Source organism: Bison bison, unplaced genomic scaffold (genome assembly GCF_000754665.1).
Source record: "Bison bison bison isolate TAMUID 2011002044 unplaced genomic scaffold, Bison_UMD1.0 scf7180017864491, whole genome shotgun sequence".
Taxonomy (NCBI): domain Eukaryota; kingdom Metazoa; phylum Chordata; class Mammalia; order Artiodactyla; family Bovidae; genus Bison; species Bison bison.
Genome location: NW_011495050.1, coordinates 22,684,496 through 22,703,022, shown reverse-complemented (window position 1 = coordinate 22,703,022; position 18,527 = coordinate 22,684,496). Strand labels below are relative to the sequence as shown.

At 34.2% G+C, this 18,527-nt stretch overlaps 1 protein-coding gene across 10 annotated transcripts in view; it reads left to right on the top strand.

Annotated features, from left to right (window-relative positions):
- VPS13B (vacuolar protein sorting 13 homolog B (yeast)) overlaps window positions 1-18,527 on the top strand; it is an 805,833-nt gene that overhangs the window by 226,425 nt on the left and 560,881 nt on the right. For all 10 annotated transcript variants that reach the window (XM_010863525.1, XM_010863528.1, XM_010863522.1 and 7 more), the window contains exons 18-19: window positions 1,912-2,046; window positions 2,834-3,007. In XM_010863525.1, the coding sequence (XP_010861827.1) occupies window positions 1,912-2,046; window positions 2,834-3,007 (309 nt within the window). The remainder of the gene's footprint in view (window positions 1-1,911; window positions 2,047-2,833; window positions 3,008-18,527) is intronic.

Below are 18,527 nucleotides of genomic sequence, written 5' to 3'. Positions count from 1 at the left end.
TCCATTTTGTATCCCTCTCATCACTTAACATAATGATTGGAACAGGGTAAATTATCACTGATTATAACTTGTGCATCCACAGTAGATGTTAAATACACTGAGGTAGCTCAGCTTCCTTTCTTATGAGGAGAGAAGTGATCCAAGCCTCCTCACTTTCTGACTTGAGCGTGGGCAAAATCCTTACTTCTCTAAACTTTGGTTTTCCTGAATATGAGATAGAATAGTAATAGCTACGTCTTTTTTTCTGTCTTTTGATATGAATAAAAATAGCAAATTAGATGTAGTGCATGGCACTTTAAGTGCTCAATGAATGTTAGGTGCTGTAATTAGCACTACTGCTACTACTGCTATTACTATTATTACTGTTACTGCTCTGTTTATGTCATATTGTAGGCATCGTTTAACTTTCTGAAATACAACTTCTTAGTTTGTTGGTTCATAGATTTTGAGAATTTGATAAAAGCTGATAAAATCATAGAAAAGATGTAAGTACATAGCATTTAGACTCCTGCTATGAGGATAATAGGTTCAAGTGGTGAATATTGGGAAATAGCAACCAAATTGTTACATGTTCTTGTAACAGTCAAATAGAAATGAGCAAATTTAGAGTTTCTTCTGAAGCAAAGATTAGTATATGAGAGATGTTTCTCAAGATGATGTCCTTTAACTAGTGCATAACCATGTAGTGTTTTAGTGAATTTGCAGGCTTCCTGGGCCACATTTCATAAAGACTCTATAGGCTTCTTGAACACATGGGAGTTTGAAATCAAAGATTTTGGTATAATGTTTAATATATCTGTCATAAAAGTTCATAGTTTTCTTAATTCTTCATACTTAGTTCTCCTTCATGAAGTTTCACATGTGAAGGATGATACATATTTGATTGGAATGTGGAATGGGGAAAAGAAAGCCTCTTTTCATGAGTATTGGTGAAATGAGTGATGAAGTTTTCTGTGTTAAGATCAAATTGTGTTAAACACCTCAGTTCTTCCTCTGCTGTAGGACTGTGCAGAGAGAAAATTACTGAACTCCTCTAATCCAGTGTATCCCAATTTGTAAAAATGAGAGAACAATGGCATTTTTATTACCACCCTGTTTTGAGGATAGAATAAAATGTGTGGATAACACACAGTCCTTTGGCATATGTTAATGGATTAGAGTTCTTCACATTATCATCATTTTTTGTTGTTTACAATAATGTTAGTGTAATGTTCTTAAGGTTTCTCTGCCTTTTGAATTCTTACCTAGGCTTCAGGGCCAAAATGAGTTTCTCCTCTTTGAATTACATATTCCCTACCAGTTATGTCTTGGTAATTGTTTGCTTCTATGCTTTATGTCCTTCAGCAAGTAGCATACAGTAGAAAAGATAATGCTCACTTTTTTTTATTAATTGATATAGAATCCCTTTAGTTTCTTTTAGCTACAGTTGGCATATCGATTTTGCTTATAAGCTATTGTATTTTAACTTAGGAGCTGTTTTGAGCTATCTTGTTTCTCTCTTTGCATCCTACCTGACCAAGGTATTTTGAGGAGTCTGTTTATACAGGTAGTTTCATGCTAAAATTAATGTCTCTGCATAAGTGAAAGTCAGTTTATAAGTTAAATTTGTTTCAAATTGAAAATCTTACTCTATATTCTAAAACCAAATGTGATTCTTTTTTTAGTATCCATATTTTTAAACAACTTATTTGTTTAAAATTTGCATAAGTATAGTTTTAAGAGTTCAACCTGTTTGTTTTAAAATTGCATCATTTTACCTCCTAAACACTAAACTGTGAAGCCTGACACAAATACTGTAAGAACATCTGAGGTAGATAATTAAAGTATAATTAAGTTTAAATGCCTCGGTGAAGGAGTATAAAAATTATTTAAATTCAATCGGCTAGTACATTTGCAGTTTTCTTTTATTAGGTGTGAAATCTAAGAATCCCCTGCCAACTCTTGAGGGCTCAATCCAGAATGTTGAATTGAAGTACTGCAGCACATCATTGGTCAAATGTGCCTCTGGGACCGTGGGATCAATAAAAATTTGTGCCAAAGCCCCAGGTATGTGCAGCTGGACCGTGTAAAACTTTATTGCCTGTATAGGAGAATTGGCCTTGCGTTTTACAAGGAGCGTTACTGAAACAAGAATTTACTCATTGTTCCTATGAATCAGAGGTTTTAAATTTTTTTATTTTACTTGAAAAAAATTGTTAATTGTGCCAGGATGATACTTCTTGACATTAATAAATTAATTTTTACTTAAGAAAAAAATATATTGCATGGTTTTAAGAATGGTTATGAGGGAAGAAAAATTAAAGAAAAGTTTATTCTTATACTTTTTGGGGTAGAATAGGAGGTATAGATGTATATGACACTTAAAAATTAAATTAAAATGTTGCTAGTATAATGAAATTAAACAGAAACCGCAGCTGTTTTTCAACTTAAGGTTGTAATTGACTTTGCCTTCCTTCCAATACTTTATTTCATAGTATTTTCCTTAAACTATTTGTTATTTAATTTTTTCCAATGTGGATTAAATGTCTAGATAAGTTTAAAGAGGTACAGATTCCCTCGAATATTTACAATACAGTGTGTTCATGTTGTTTTATTTTATAAGCTTTTCTGAATGTGTTCTACCTTCATCAAGTAAATACTAAAACATTTTAAGAGTTAAAAGTGCATTTAATTTATCAGTCATACTTTTTAGAATATAACTAAATGTACAACTAAAATTACCAAGTGTAAATAGAAATTTTATATTGTTAGTATACTTTAAAATCAAGCATCCCCAGGCTACTCCTATATATTTTTTTTGATAACCTTCTTTTTCATACATCTGTCTGTTCAGGTGACAGTGGAAAAGAGAAGTTGATTCCATTGCTTCAGGGTCCTTCTGACACTAAAGACCTTCATAGCAGCAAGTGGCTCAATGAGAGCAGAAAGCCAGAATCCCTTTTAGCTCCAGATTTGATAGCCTTCACAGTCCAGGTTCCACAGTGTATGGACTACTGCCACAGTTCCGGTAAGTACACCATTATTCACTTGTTTTGAATTTTCTTTTCCAGCAAGACTTTTAAAAAAGGCACTTTCTTTCCTTCTCTCCTTTCCTTACCTTCCCTCCCCCCAACCCCTCATTTTCATCCATTCTTCCTCTTTTTTTCATTTGTGTCCATTGGGATACACCCTGCAGTTATCCTCTTTGAAAATTCAAATGAAGTATTTTGTATCATTTTTGATAAATGATGTATTTACAAACAATAATGATTTTATTCTATTTTATTAAGAGATAATTTCTTTGTATGTATAACAGTTAACTTCAGGTTCAGCCACTACTAAATCCAACTGAATTTTAAAATATATCATGTAATACATAGAAAGGAGTAAAAGAAATTTAAAACGTTGCAAAGAGAAAATATTTTTCTTGGGATAGTAGCACTTTGTGACCCATAGTTTGCCATGTTAAAATAGGGGTTTGAGCGTTCTGTGTATTTACAAGAGGGAAAAGATATTGATGGTGTAAAAAAAGGAAAAACACACAGAAGTAAGGCTCTTATTTCTTAGAATTAATTTTTTTTAGAAATTCTTTGCCTAGAATCTATTTCATTTTATTCACTACCGTAATAGCAGATCCACACCTCTCACGATGAGAGGAGATATTAGAAGGATTAGTGAAGCCTGGGGATAAAGAGGTTGGTAAAGAGAGCCTGACGTCAGCAGTGAGTTCAGTTAGTCACTACGTCGTTAGTAAAGCCAAGACAATGATGCTGGAGATAAAATAGCTAGATAGATATTCTTAAAGGATCAGTGGTCTGAATTTCTTCTTTAGAATTAATTGGCCAGTGAGGTGATTTCAGATAGCTGCGTTAAGAGTAGAACTCAATTAATAATATGTAACAAATACTGTAGCTTATAGAAAATGTATTAAACTTGAGTTCAAAGTAAGTTCACTTTGACTAAGTTCAAAGCAGAAACCATGAAAAGATTTGTAATTAGCTAGACAGAGATTGGGTGAACTCCGGGAGTTGGTGATGGACAGGGAGGCTTGGTGTGCTCTGATTCATGGGGTCGCAGAGAGTCGAACACGACTGAGTGACTGAACTGAACTGAAGACAGAGATTATATGGACTGAATGTTTGAAGCAGTGCACATATGCAGGGATGCAAAACCATTTGAAAGCAGAATTTGATATAGTAGCCTTTGTAGCTGAATAACATCCACACTAGAAACTGGAAATTAGTATTTGAAAGGTGAGTCTGAGAACCCCTGAATCAACATTCTTTTGAAGAGAACTCCTCACAAAGACATTTTCATCTTGATGAGGATGAGTGTGGAACCCTAAGGAAAAAAATGTAAGGATGAGGCCACTACCCATCCCTTACGGGTTGAAGACTTTACCAGTAGTTTAAGGTAGGGGGTGGTAAACATTTTACTAACATTTTGGGCTTTGTGGGCCATATGGGCTCTGTTTCCATTCTGCTGTTTTAGCACACAAAAAAAGCCGTGAAAAAGTGAAAGTCCTGTCTGACTCTTTGCTCAGTCCTGTCTGACTCTTTGCAGCCCCAAGGACTGCAGAGCTAGGCTCCTTTGTCCGTGGGCTTTTCTAGACAAGAATACTAGAATACTGGAGTGGGTAGCCATTCCCTTCTCCAGGGGATCTTCTCAACCTGGAGACTAAACTTGGGTCTCCTGCACTGCAGGCAGATTCTTTTTACTGAGCCACCAGGGAAGACCAAAGATAGCCATAGGTAAATGAATGGTGTGACTGTGTTCCAGTAAAACTTCATTCACAAAACAGGAGGTGGGCAAGAATTAGCCTTTGTGGATTATCTACCCCTGCATTGGGAAAAATGATTAGTGGTTAAATCATGCTTTTTTTAAATGCCTATTTAATCATTATTCTTTGAATATGCTATTGGAGAATCTCCTTTTTATAATTGTCCAAATAGTAGTTTTTGGTAGGTTTTGTTTTCATATCATTAAATCATTAAAATGTTATTAGAATGACCAGACCATCTGGTTAGAATTTTGATACCTAAGAAGGAACTAAGGTTACTAGAATCTATTGCACATTTTTTTTTAATAGTTTATAAAAATAAAAATAATTTATCTATTTGGGTATGTAGATCTTAGTTGAGGCATGCAGGAGCTTTGTTGCGTCACATGGGATCTTTCATTGTGGCTCATGGGCTTAGTGGCTCCATAGTATGTGAGATCTCTGGTTCCCCAACCAGGGATTGAAGCTGTGTCTCCTGCATTGCAAGGTAGATTCTTAACCACCACACCACCATGGAAGTCCCTACTGTATGTTCCTACATAGGATAGGGACTCTTCATTTTTTTGTTTTGCCATGTGTACCACTAGAATGAACTGAATCAAGCATATTTAGATAATACTCTGATCTTTCTAATAACAGTATTTGTATTATTTTTTGTAATCTAAATGCATATTCAGGATCTCAATATATATATTTGCATTTTGAACCTTTATATAAAAGTAAAGTACTGTAAAAATTATACATATGATATTTCTAAGATAAACTTTTTTATTTTTTCTTCTTTTAAGGAGATTCATCTAATGTTCAATATAAGTGTTACATTTAGTGATATGTTTATGGATTTGCATGTAAAATTTTAATATGATCATGCATTTGGTTCTTTGAAAATATTCCTTGGGTGTGTTTTAATCCTAAAATGTGTTTTTAGTTAAACTACATTCACATACTTTATTTAGGGTATTTTTAAATTTAAATTTTCCATCCATCTTGGGAACTGCCACCCACATTCATGGCTTAGGTATTTATGATATGGTAGTTATGATATGGTTATGAGAGAGCTCATAAGTATTATTTTTAAAAGCTATTTCTAAAATAATATTAATCTCACATTCCTGTAAAAAAGTTTAGAGGGTGTGTGTTTATCTGTGTGTGTGTATATGACTGATGGTATAAACAAGTTGTAAATAAATTTTAAATGAAGAAATAATTTATTAACAATCCTTTACAAGTTTATTGAAATATAACCCTTTCAGCAAGTTCTTTCCTAGCCACTGTATATAAAAACTTTTTTCTCTCTTGTTTGCATATTTGTGCATACTCAGAGGTAAAGAATTCGCCTGCCAATGCAGGGGATGCGGGTTCGATTCCTGGTTCAGGGAGATCCCCTGGAGAAGGAAATGGCAACCTACTCCAGTATTTTTGCCTGAAAAATCCCATGGACAGAGGAACATGGCAGACTGTAGTCCATAGGGTTGCAAAAGAGTCTCACAGGACTTAGCGACTAAACACACATTCACACTAACACATTTTGTTTTCTTACTATTCTAAAGTTTTTCTTATCACACTCTGTCATAATATATATATTACTGATTTGTCTTGTTGAGCTTTTTTTTTTTCCTGCTGTTAGAATTTAATGTTTTATTATGGCTGGAATTTTTTGTCTTTCTTGATCACAGATGTATTCCTAGTGTCTAGAACAATATCCCACAAATAGTAGGCTATCAACGAATATTTACTGAATGAATGAGCAAGTAAGTGATGATTGTATTTGCTTTTCTTTGGTTTTTGAGGCTGGAGCACCCATGAGTCATTACTGATGTTTGCTTCAGGAGGGGGAAAAGATTCTGGATAGAATTCTGAACTCTTCTAGATGAACAATTAAGGGAAGCACAAGTAATCCCTGCTGTCTTTTTTAGAGACAGACCGTCCAAAAGAGGTTGTTAATGTGCTTTTCGATTGATTTATATAATTTGAATGAGAGGTTTTGGAATGTGGCAGATGGTGTATTTTAGAGGAATTTGGTGATCATTCTGATTGGCTTCTGATTATCACGGTATCCTGTGTGGAAGACAACTGCTTTTGTGCATATGCTCCTAAATTGAAAGGGGTTATTGAAATTGGGGACCAGATAGTGTTGTGAATATTATTGAATATATTAGGAAGTGAGTTTTGAGAGAAGCTCACTCAGGATAAAGAGGCAGAGTTTTTCGACTGTGACTTCAGAATGTGAGAAAATGAACAACTTTTTAAATGGGATTAAATATAATTGACTAAAAGAAGTATTAACAGTATTAATAAAACTTATTATGGACACAGTATTTTGCAACTTATAAATCACTTGCATGTAAGTTTTTCAATTTGTTTACAAAATAAGACTGTTTTCAGCACAACAAATTTAGTTTGTCTAACAGAGGAGGAAATTGAGGCTCAGAAATCGTCCAAATGTTTAACAAGTCAGACTTTTATTCTGAATATGGGTTTTCTAACTGTATAATATTTTTCCACTGTCTGTTCCACCAAAGAGGCTTGAAATTGTCCAAATGTTTCTGAAGCAAAGAATCTGAATATGGGTCTTCTAAATGTAATATTTTTCCACTGTCTATTCCACAGGTTATTTATTATTGTGTCTTTTATTCTTAACATCCATATTGTAAACATTGTACCACCCAGCCTTATACATTCTTAACTTTGAGAATCTCCTTCTTTCAGTTCAGTTCAGTCGCTCAGTCGTGTCCCACTCTTTGCGACCCCATGAATCACAGCACGCCAGGCCTCTCTGTCCATCACCAACTCGCGGAGTTCACCGAGACTCACGTCCATCGAGTCAGTGATGCCATCCAGCCATCTCATGCTCTGTTGTCCCCTTCTCCTCCTGCCCCCAATCCCTCTCAGCATCAGAGTCTTTTCCAATGAGTCAACTCTTCGCATGAGATGGCCAAAGTACTGGAGTTTCAGCTTTAGCATCATTCCTTCCAAAGCAATCCCAGGGCTGATCTCCTTCAGAATGGACTGGTTGGATCTCCTTGCAGTCCAAGGGACTCTCAAGAGTCTTCTCCAACACCACAGTTAAAAAGAATCAATTCTTTAGCGCTCAGCCTTCTTCACAGTCCAACTCTCACATCCATACGTGACCACAGGAAAAACCATAGCCTTGACTAGACGGACCTTTGTTGGCAAAGTAATGTCTCTGCTTTCGAATATGCTCTCTAGGTTGGTCATAACTTTCCTTCCAAGGAGCAAGTGTCTTTGAATTTCATGGCTGCAGTCACGATCTTCAGTGATTTTGGAGCCCCTAAAAATAAAGTCTGACACTGTTTCCACTGTTTCCCCATCCATTTCCCATGAAGTGATGGGACCAGATGCCATGATCTTCATTTTCTGAATGTTGAGCTTTAAGCCAACTTTTTCACTCTCCACTTTCACTTTGAGAATCTCCTTCTTTAGTTCATATTTATTGTTGTTTAGTCACAAGAAGTTGTGTCCAACTCCTTGTGACCCCATGGACTGTAGCCTGCCAGGCTCCTCTGTCCATGGGATTTTCCAGTTAAGAATACTGGAGTGGGTTGCCATTTATTTGTCTAGGGGATCTTCCCAGCCCAGGGATTCATCCTCTGTCTCCTGCATTGGCAGTTGGATTCTCTATGGCTTAGTCACTTGGAAAGCCCTGACTTCATCTTAAATACTATCAAAAGAGCCACACTTCCATGATGTCACAGGAGTGCTTTGTCTTTGAAGTCTTAGCAGCTCCATTTTATCTTTTCCTTCTCCCCTCTTGATCACTTTCTCTATTTGACTGGCGCTGATTCCAGCGAAGGAGCTAAAAGCTCCTATGGGAGTCCAGTGCAGCCCACCTTCTGAATTCATTGCTACTATTCACAGGAATCAGTGGCACTTCTGTTACTTACATTTGTATAGATAAATAGAGAGACTAGATTCTTCTTCACTTCCTTCAGAAGTAGAAGTATGTGGTGACTATAAGTTGTGTATGTAAAATATTTTAAAATAGGTTCTCAACAGTTTGTCTTTTCTTTTTTTAAATATAAACTTTAGCTCTTCTTTATATGCTATATTTTGCCTATGATTTATAGCAGGTTCTGCTTGTTAAAAAGTTCTTTCTTAGTCTTTGTTAATCTGATCCTAATGTATAGATAAATTTTCAAGTGCCTGCTATTTAGGAATATAAAATGACTACAAAATACTATCAGTTTAGGATCAAAGGGAACTGACAGGACAGTCATTCCAATTTATGAGTCAGTGTTAGCAGCCTTTTTGCTATGTACCTCTTTTTCTCTGTGCTTCAGATCTCTTGGCCTTCTTTAAATTTCTCAGTGGTGATTATGATTTTGCCTATTCTTTTTTTTTTTTTTTTCTGTCTGGGATTCTTAAAACGGTCCTTACCCTTTTAACTTATCCCTCTTCAAATTTCAGCTTAGTGTTGAGGTCTTAGCTCACCTACGATATCTTCAAGTAAGCCCGAAGGCTGCTTTTTCTCTTCTCACCTTCCCAGTTTGATTAAGTATTTCTGTTACATTCATTTTCGTAATTCACTGTATATTTCTTTCATAGCACTTAGTAGTATTTATGTAGCTGTGTGATTTGAATGCTGTCTGTCTTCACCATTTGACAGTTCTCTGAGGACAGAGTTAGTCACTGGCTGCTTATCATTTTATCTCCAGTACCTAAAATTTCCTGACATATAGGAAATTCTTAGAAAATCTTTCATTGAGTGAATGAATAAATGGATTATTATGACAGATGGTCAAGGGTATGAATATATTTGACAGATAAATAGTAGGTTCTTAATATAATACATGTTAACCATCTACCCTCTTCTCTCCCTGTTTCTTCCTCTTCTCCAGACACACACACATCCACCAACACACACACCCACACACACCTCCCACCCCCCATTGGAGAGAATACCTACCAGTATCTTTCTTTGGTAAACAGATATGATTAGTATTATGTCCTCAGTTTGTTGGACTGAAGTTTCCATTTATTAGTCTTATAAGTGACATGAAATAATGTGTGTGTGTGTGTAGTATGTGCACACACACATGTGTGTGTATATGTGCATGCACATGTGTGCTCAGTGGTGTCTGACTCTTGGCAACCCCATTGACTATAGCCTGCCTGACAGGCTCCTCTGTCCTTGGAATTTTCCAGGCAAGAATACTGGAGCAGGTTGCCATTTCCTTCTTTAGGGGATCTTCCCAACCCAGGTGTCAAACCTGTGTCTCTTGCATCTCTTGCATTGGCAGGCGGATTCTTTACCATTGAGCCACCTGAGAATCAACCCTATATATACCTGACAAAACTTATTATCTTCTGTTTCATTGGCATTTATGTATGATCATACCTTTTCCATTGAAACCTTCATCTCTCTTGGCCCTCAGAAATTATAACACCTGATATCTTTTGCTTTTTTGTACATACTGTGAATGGCGACAATGACTGCTCTTTATTCTGGACTAGCTTTTAAAGGATATTTGTATAGTGAACAGTATTGGGAGATAGATCCAGTGTCCCTCTGGAGCCAATGGAGTGCCTGCTTACTGCCCATTATAAAAGATTTGGTTCCTCAACACAGGGTTCATTTCTCCTTTTTTTATTTGAAGTACTGTTGATTTACAGTGTTGAATTAGTTTCAGGTACAGGATTCATTTCTTATAATGCATTCCACTGCATGTGAAGTCATCTACCCGGATACATCTTTGTTGCTTCTCTATGAAACTGGAGGGCAAAAGGAACTTATATAAATATATATGTTGATACTCATGCTGCTTGCTGGGCCATGAGTAATATAGTCCTTTGTCTGACTCAGGAGTCTCCTGTCTTCCACGTCATTCATTATAGTTCACAATTCTTGACACTAGTGCAATATAGTCTGTTGGTTCTCCTTACTGAACCATCTTCATTTCCTTCCTCAGATGCGTTTCTTTCCTTTGTATCTTGAGTATATGTTGTTTTTGATAGTGTGACCAGTCCTCTTCTGTTTATTTGATTTAACCAACTGTGTGTGTGGGTGGGTGGGTGGTGTGTGTGTGTGTGTGTGTTTAGCAGCCAACCCTATGTGTTTATCTCTGTGTCCATTTATTTTCTCTTGAGAGCCAAACTCCAAATTTTAACCGCCTCTTGAACATTGCCCAGTGGATATTTTACTGTTGCCTAACATGTTTAAAGCAAAACTCAGTGTAGTTTCCCTCATCCCACCTGATACTACATCATTCACTTTCAGTTAATGGCACTGCTGCTGCTGCTAAGTTGCTTCAGTCGTGTCCGACTCTGTGCAACCCCATAGATGGCAGCCCACCAGGCTTCCCCATCCCTGGGATTCTCCAGGCAAGAACACTGAAGTGGATTGCCATTTTCTTCTCCAGGGCATGAAAGTGAAAAGTAAAAGTGAAGTCGCTCAGTCATGTCCAACTCTTAGCAACCCCGTGGACTGCAGCCTACTAGGCTCCTCCGTCCATGTGATTTTCCAGGCAAGAGTACTGGAGTGGGGTGCCCTTGCCTTCTCCAGTTAATGGCACTACATACCTCTTAATGATGAAAATTTAAGCACTAGGTTAATTGCACCTTCTTTCTCCCCTGCATATGGTAGATGTTCCACAAAACTTTTTTTTTTTAAACTGAGTAGTCCAGGATGAACAGAATAAATTTAGTCACTTCCATGTGATTTGCCTTCATACTTCCATGCCATGTTTGAAAAAGTCTCTTTTAAAATTTAATACAATCCTTCACGTAGCACAAATTATGGTGTATTTTCCAGGTATTTATTAATGAACTTCTATTTAGTTACTACTTGTCTTGAACTTTTGTGCCGCTGGAAATTAGAGTTTTTCGCACAAGCTACTGTTAAGACACTGTTCTGTATTTTGTAATGTTAATAAATTTATTAATTTCATTTATTCCTAGAAAATTTGATCTAATTGTTTTTGTTCACCATTAAGGAAGATGATAAAATCAGGCTGTAGTTACTTTTGCAAATAAGATGAACATGCTGTATTTGCTTTTAACATATAAAACTCAAAAAAACTATTTCTTTCTAGTACTAGAAAAACAGAATTAAATGATTTTGAGGATATATAAAAAATCATTTAAAACAACTGTACCTTAAAATGTCATTTAATTTATAAGATAGTTTAAGCTGAACTTTCTATTCCCTGGTTTTAATCAGTTTCAGAAATTATTTTATCTTTACTAGATTGGCCTGTATTAAAAGTTATTTTATATTCTACCCATAAAATATGTACTTTTGATTGTAGTTTTTGGGAAGGACAGTCACAATTCTGTTCTCTGGAAACTCATATTTAAATTGGGGAGATAGTTTTCTTTCCTGATTAAAATATACCAGCAAACACACACACTCTTCTTTCACCATTTTTAGTTGGTTGGTTAGGATATGGATTGTTAAGTAATCTTTAAAACGAAGACAGTATATTTTGGATTGTAAATTGTAATTTGGGAGAAATGTTTTTTGTTGTTGCTCAAAAAAATTCTTCTCATAATGTAGAATTAAGTAAACTGCCTTGAAGTTATATTTTTAGTATTTTTGACAGGATACATGAGTCAGAATGCTTATATATTGTAGCAATTAAAGACAATTCACATTTGTGGTTTGGGCATAAACGTGTAAAAATTATACCCATCTATCTTGTTACATTTCCTCTCTGCTCCCCGAGGACTTTACTATGTACTTTATCTGTGATTGCTGCCAGTTTTCTATCATGTTCCCACTGGGCTTCTGGTGCAAAAAATCTTATCCTCTTGATGACAGAGCTTGCCTGAATGATTTCATGCTCCTAGCATTTTTGTTCACGGGAATTAGGGGCAAAATGTAACTACAGCTGAACAGAGCGTCTATTTTTGTAATTTTGGAGTTTAGGCTCTGTTATTGGAACTAAATGAAGAGATGCAGGTGTTCTCCAGTCCAAGCCCTTTGGGAGTTTTGATGGTAGATGCTTGAAAAGAAAATGCATATGTTTCCAGAGTCAAACAGCAGCTGTGAGACAAGGATTTATGTTTTTCTCAGAACTTTGGGATTTCAAAATGTTACATTTAATCACAAGCACAGAAAGGGGAGCAAATGTTAAAGATGTTACGCATAAAAGTAAGTTTACTGATTTCTTTACCATATGAACTATTTGTGGGAATATAGGAGCATGGTGATTTTTAATCAGAATATAAACAATTTTTAAAGGATTATGATAGTTACCAGGACATAGCCTTTTGAGAATGTTGCATTTGTAGCACAGAGAATTTTTTATCCTACTAAGGATTATGCATTTTTTTTTTTCATTTAGACAGATACACAGATACACATACATATACAATGAAAGGTTTGATAAAATTTTTGCCAAATGCGTTTTCATTATAACTTTTGGGGCAGAAGTTTAAAAAAACATTTTATATTAACATAGCCCAATGTTTTTAAGTATAAGAAAAAAAAATTCTATCTAGCATAGTAATTAAGGGTATTTTGCACATATATAAATCTTATGTTTATCTGTATTACAGCAGATATACATTTAAAACTTTGTTTTCTTTTTCAAATCATGAAGTTTGTCTTATGGTTGATTCATCTTTAGCTAAGGAAAACTCCCATATTTCTTTGCTACTCATATTTTACGTTTTATTTTTTTAAGTAAAATTATTCACTCATTCAACAAATTTTTTTGCAAGTTTTCTGCGTATAGAAATAAAATAGTGCATCAAAATCTCTACGGTAAAGAAATGTATGATATGTTGAGGAGATAGGCATATAAACACCAAGAGTAAATCAATGAATAAATGAATGAATGACTTACTAAAACAGCTTATATTTTGAGTGCAGCTTTACCCATTGTAAGCTGTATTACTTTGAGCAAATTAAACTCCTGAGTATTGCTTTCTCATCTGTAAGATGAGTGTATTTTTATCTGATTGTTAGGATTGTTATGTACATTAAATTACACACTCTGTCTTCAAGTCCATTGTAATTGTAAAACATAATGCAAACTCTAAGTATTACCTTTATTCTGTCCAAAGTAGTAATCTTTGTTAATCATTATTTTTATTGAAGGCTCATGGTTTTTCTCTTGAATCCTTTTCTTTCCTATCATGTTCTCTGTATGTCAGCTGATCCCTGTTCACTTTAAATTTTCCTTCAAGTTAACTGTGTAAACCTGTGTTTCTGAAGCTACAAGCAGATCCTTTACCTAGTCCCAGGATTCTACCTTCTTCCAGATTGAAATGTCTGCTGGATGGCATAATAGTAGGAGTCAGAAACAGTTCAATAGCAACAGGAAATTACTTTGCTTGCTTCTTTGAAAGGTCCCATATTCTGGAAGAAAGGTAATGCAAGGAATCTCTTGAGCCTTGTGGGTGACCAGTTGTTTTCCTTATTTATAGCACAAATTCAAAAATTTGTATTTTTTTTACTGCTTGTGTAGTAAAAAGAAACTGGTATTCTGAGTAAGTGATAGCTTCAATTGTAAATTATTATATAAGAAGTATTTTACATTGTAATGAGCTTTAAGGAACTTCAACGTAAAATACATAATGTTTTGTGTATTTTCAGTGGATCAAAAAGCTAACATTATTACTTCAGTTTATTTTTATATTTTAGATAATGATGTCTTCAAAACGAGTTTTTATTTTTATGTGTTCTGTGTAGATTTTGAAGTTAGCTGTATAGTAGCTGTCATACTGGTCAAATGAGATGTAGAAGCCTTAGTGAACCACTAGGAGTTGATTTACAAAGCAGGAGTAAATTACCTATCACTTTTTGCTACTTGCTTCTTCCCCTAATTGTTGTATCCCTTCTAGAAGAAACTTGATTCCAGAGATAGCTTTTGCATCTGTTCTGTCAGCACAGTATTCACAGCAATCATCCTTACACAGTTAATTCATTTTGTAAATAAATGATGATAGTTGTCCATTAATGTGTTAAGAATTTAATCACTTATCTAAGATTGTTTTGTTTTAATTTCACCTTCTTCTAACTTCTATCCTCACTCCTCCTCTTCTTTCTTCTCTCTGTGTCTCCTCTCTTCCTAATTAATAACCTCCTTCTAAGCAGCACCATATCACAGGGCAAACAGGCATAATTCTTTATAGGATTCTTTCCGCATGAAACTGGTCAGGATCATAACAAGTACATATAAGTATTTGGTAAATACAGACTTGTCCTAAGGAAATGATTTTTGCCTTTTGATACAATCTTTTTGTCTTCAGGCCCACATCATTTTATTTCTAAATTGATCTGTGGGGGGAAAATTTAGTCTGGCTTCACCCTGTTAAAGAATGTTTTTAAAAAGTGAAATCTTTTCTCTCATATATATATATATATAGATAGATATAAAATGGACAAATGTTAAAGATTATTATCTCATATAGGTATAAAATGAATGAATTTTAAAGATTATTAACATCATGTCAATGAGAGAACCAGTCAGGTGTTACAACTAGATCAAAGAAGAGTTTATAAAAAGACATTTCTAGATCAATACTACTGTAATAAATTTGGAAAGGACACAAAACAGGCTCCTTCTGCAGTGAGGGAGGGAGGTCATTTGTATTTCTACCTGACAGAATTTATTTGCATTTGTAGTGAATAATTCTTTTGCATTGCTATCGGTAATCTATCATTTAGAGATTTGCAAGAGAACTCAAAGGCAATGATAGGTACAGAGTCCCTCTAAAATCAGACTCAGATAAACTCTGAAGGTGTACTCCGAACAATGCAGAGCTCTTCATTGAAACACAGTTTTTTCCCTGTAAGCCTTATGGAATTCCAGATGGCTAGGCTATTTTTAGCTGAGACTGTTTAAGTATAGAGGCAGGTCAGAAGTAATTTTGTGAAGCAAATATTCAGTACATGGAAGAAAAAGTAAAGGAAAATAATACCACCGGCAGAGGGCAGTGATGAAGTTAACAGTTTCCTCTCATCAAAGGATACATTGATTGTTGAAGAATTCTGGGCTAATTCTGCAGACCTTAATTTGAATTTAACTTTTGAAATCTTGTCATATTAAGTTCCCTTCAACCAGGTGCTTTGTTAGTATCTGCAACTAAAAAAGGCCTTATGTTTGTTTATTTTGTTAATATATAAGATATTTTGACCTGGTTTTAAAGTAAATAACATGTTCTAACTTATTAAAAGGCTTTCCTGGTCACAGTATTGATACAACAAAAATTTGAATACCTTCTCTCTATCTCATACTGCTTTAAGTATTGAGAAAGATGATTTCACACACACACACACACACACACACACACACGGAGGAAAGAGGAGTTGTTGAACCTCACAGAAGTAACCTTTGCTTGATTATGACATTTTTATTTTACTGGACAATTGTATTTTTTCTTTAAGAATTAAATGTTTTATACAGTATTATCTAAATTATAAGAAGCCTTTCTTCAAATGTGAAAATTACATCTTATCTAATATTTTCCACTGAAGAGATGGGATTCTGAAATACTGTGAAAGTGTTTGTAAGAATATAGTAGACAGAGTTGTGCAGAACTCAGTTATAAATAAATAGCAATAAAGAAAATAAAAAATTCATCACAGGAAGATGGCATTTCATTTCATTTACATTTAAATGATTACATTTCATTTTTACTTAAATGAAAATGGGGTGGGACTATTAATTTGTGCAAACTCTCCAGAAATCAATTTAGCAAAAGTTATTAAGGACTTTAAAAATGATTATTAGTCATAATTATACTTTAAAGACTATATCATTAAAGGAGTAATCCCAGATGCACTTAAAGACTTGTATTTAAAACATAAGCGTAATCATATCAGCTTACTTATAATAATCACAGATTTTCCTTGTTGTCCAATAGTAGGGAAATTATAAAGATAAATTTAAAGAAGAGCATCTTTGAAATCAAGCAATAGAAAATATATATCATAGAAAAATGTTTATAATAAAAGCTATGTGGAAAAATGTTAAACCTATATATAATAAAATTTGGGTTTAAAATTTTTTCTCTTAATGTATGTATATACATATATATTTACATATATTACAAAAATTAATTTTTAATAATGATTATCAGTGTTTTATGGGATTGTGAGTCATTTCCCATTAATATTTATAGTCATAGGAAGAGTATTTGGTATTTTCTGCCAACCGTATGCTTAAATATTTCTTTTTGAAAATGCTTATTTTCAACTATTTTATGGATTATTATGATTATCTTGCTCACAATTAAGCATTCTTACACATTAAATCATATACAATCTTTGATATATAAATAGAATTTCACTTTGAAAACAACATGTGTGTCCTAAAATATAGAGTTTACAGCTTAGTTTTTATAGATACTTTGGGGGGTGTTAGTGTATTGCTGAATAAAATAACAGATTTTAAGAGGGCATAATTTCCATTTCTCAAATAGTTTCAGTCTTGTGATTAAAATGTTTGAAATGATTTTATTTTTCCTTTAACTTGTTTTGTATTTATTAAGTGTCTTCCTATTCAGCCCTATCTGGGATCATTCTACACAAAAATGCTGCAGTGAAATTTGATTTAAGCTTGCACTTCTGAATTAGCTCTTTGAATATTTGAATGGTTAGGATATTTGAATACAGATGTGAATATTTGAACACATAAGATCAAAGAATTGTCATAGTTAAAATTCAAGGCCAACTCAATAAATTTCTTCTTAAACTCACAGTGAAGTTGAAATACTCTTTTTTAGTGAAAACTAGTATAAATGAGTACTCTAAAAATAGTACTTTAATGGAAGAATAAATAAAAAAAATCTTCGTATCTATAATTGTTCTGTTTCAGGTAAAAGTAGACTTATGCAAATAGAATACTAAAAAGATACTTTTAGAGAGACAGTTAAAGATATTCACTGGCATTTCACAGACATTAGAGGTTGATAACAATGTTGCTTTTTGTTGTTTTACTGTCATTTCCAAATAGTTAATTTTATTCTTCATTCAAGCATAATTTATGATTATTAGACATGATTAAGTTTACTTCTAGGGATTCCTAGGTGGCTCAGTGGTGAAAGAATTCACCTGCCACTGGAAAGAATGCAGAAGAGGTGGGTTTAATCCCTGGGTTGAGAAGATTCTCTGGAATAGGAAATGGCAAACCATTCCACTATTCTTGCCTGGGAAATCCCATAGACAGAGGAGCCTGGTGAGCTAGAGTCCATGGGGTCTCAAAGAGTCAGACACGACTGGTAATTTTCTGAAGTTATGAGTTCTAATTGATGAAAGGCAGACAGAGCTTGGTGAACTGTCTTTGGGAAAAAGGGAAATTGATGGGCCTGAAACTTTCTAATATGGTAATGAGCAGTCACTGAATGGAGAGGAGGAGGGAAGGAAGAGTAGACAACAAGCAGTTATTAGGTAAGAGTTTTAAAAGATTGATTTTATATTCTTAAATCATTAATTGTCAAGTATCCTTAAAATAATATTTTGTTATAATCAGTAATGCAGGGTAGAAGAATACATGTTTTTTAATGTATTTTATTTATTTTTTGTATTATTGAAGTATAGTTGACTTACAATGTTTCAGATGCACAGCAAGGTGATTTGGTTATACAAATACACATATATTATTTTTGAAATGACTTTCCATCATAGTTTATTACAAGATACTGCCTGTAGTTGCCTATGCTATAGAGTAAACCTTTGTTGCTTGTTGCATATCTGTTTTTTAATTTGAAATCTAGCATTCTGATTATACTAAATCAAACAAGTGGAATCAAACTAACTGTTTTAGTTAGGCAAATATTTTTTTAAGTTTTCTGAAAT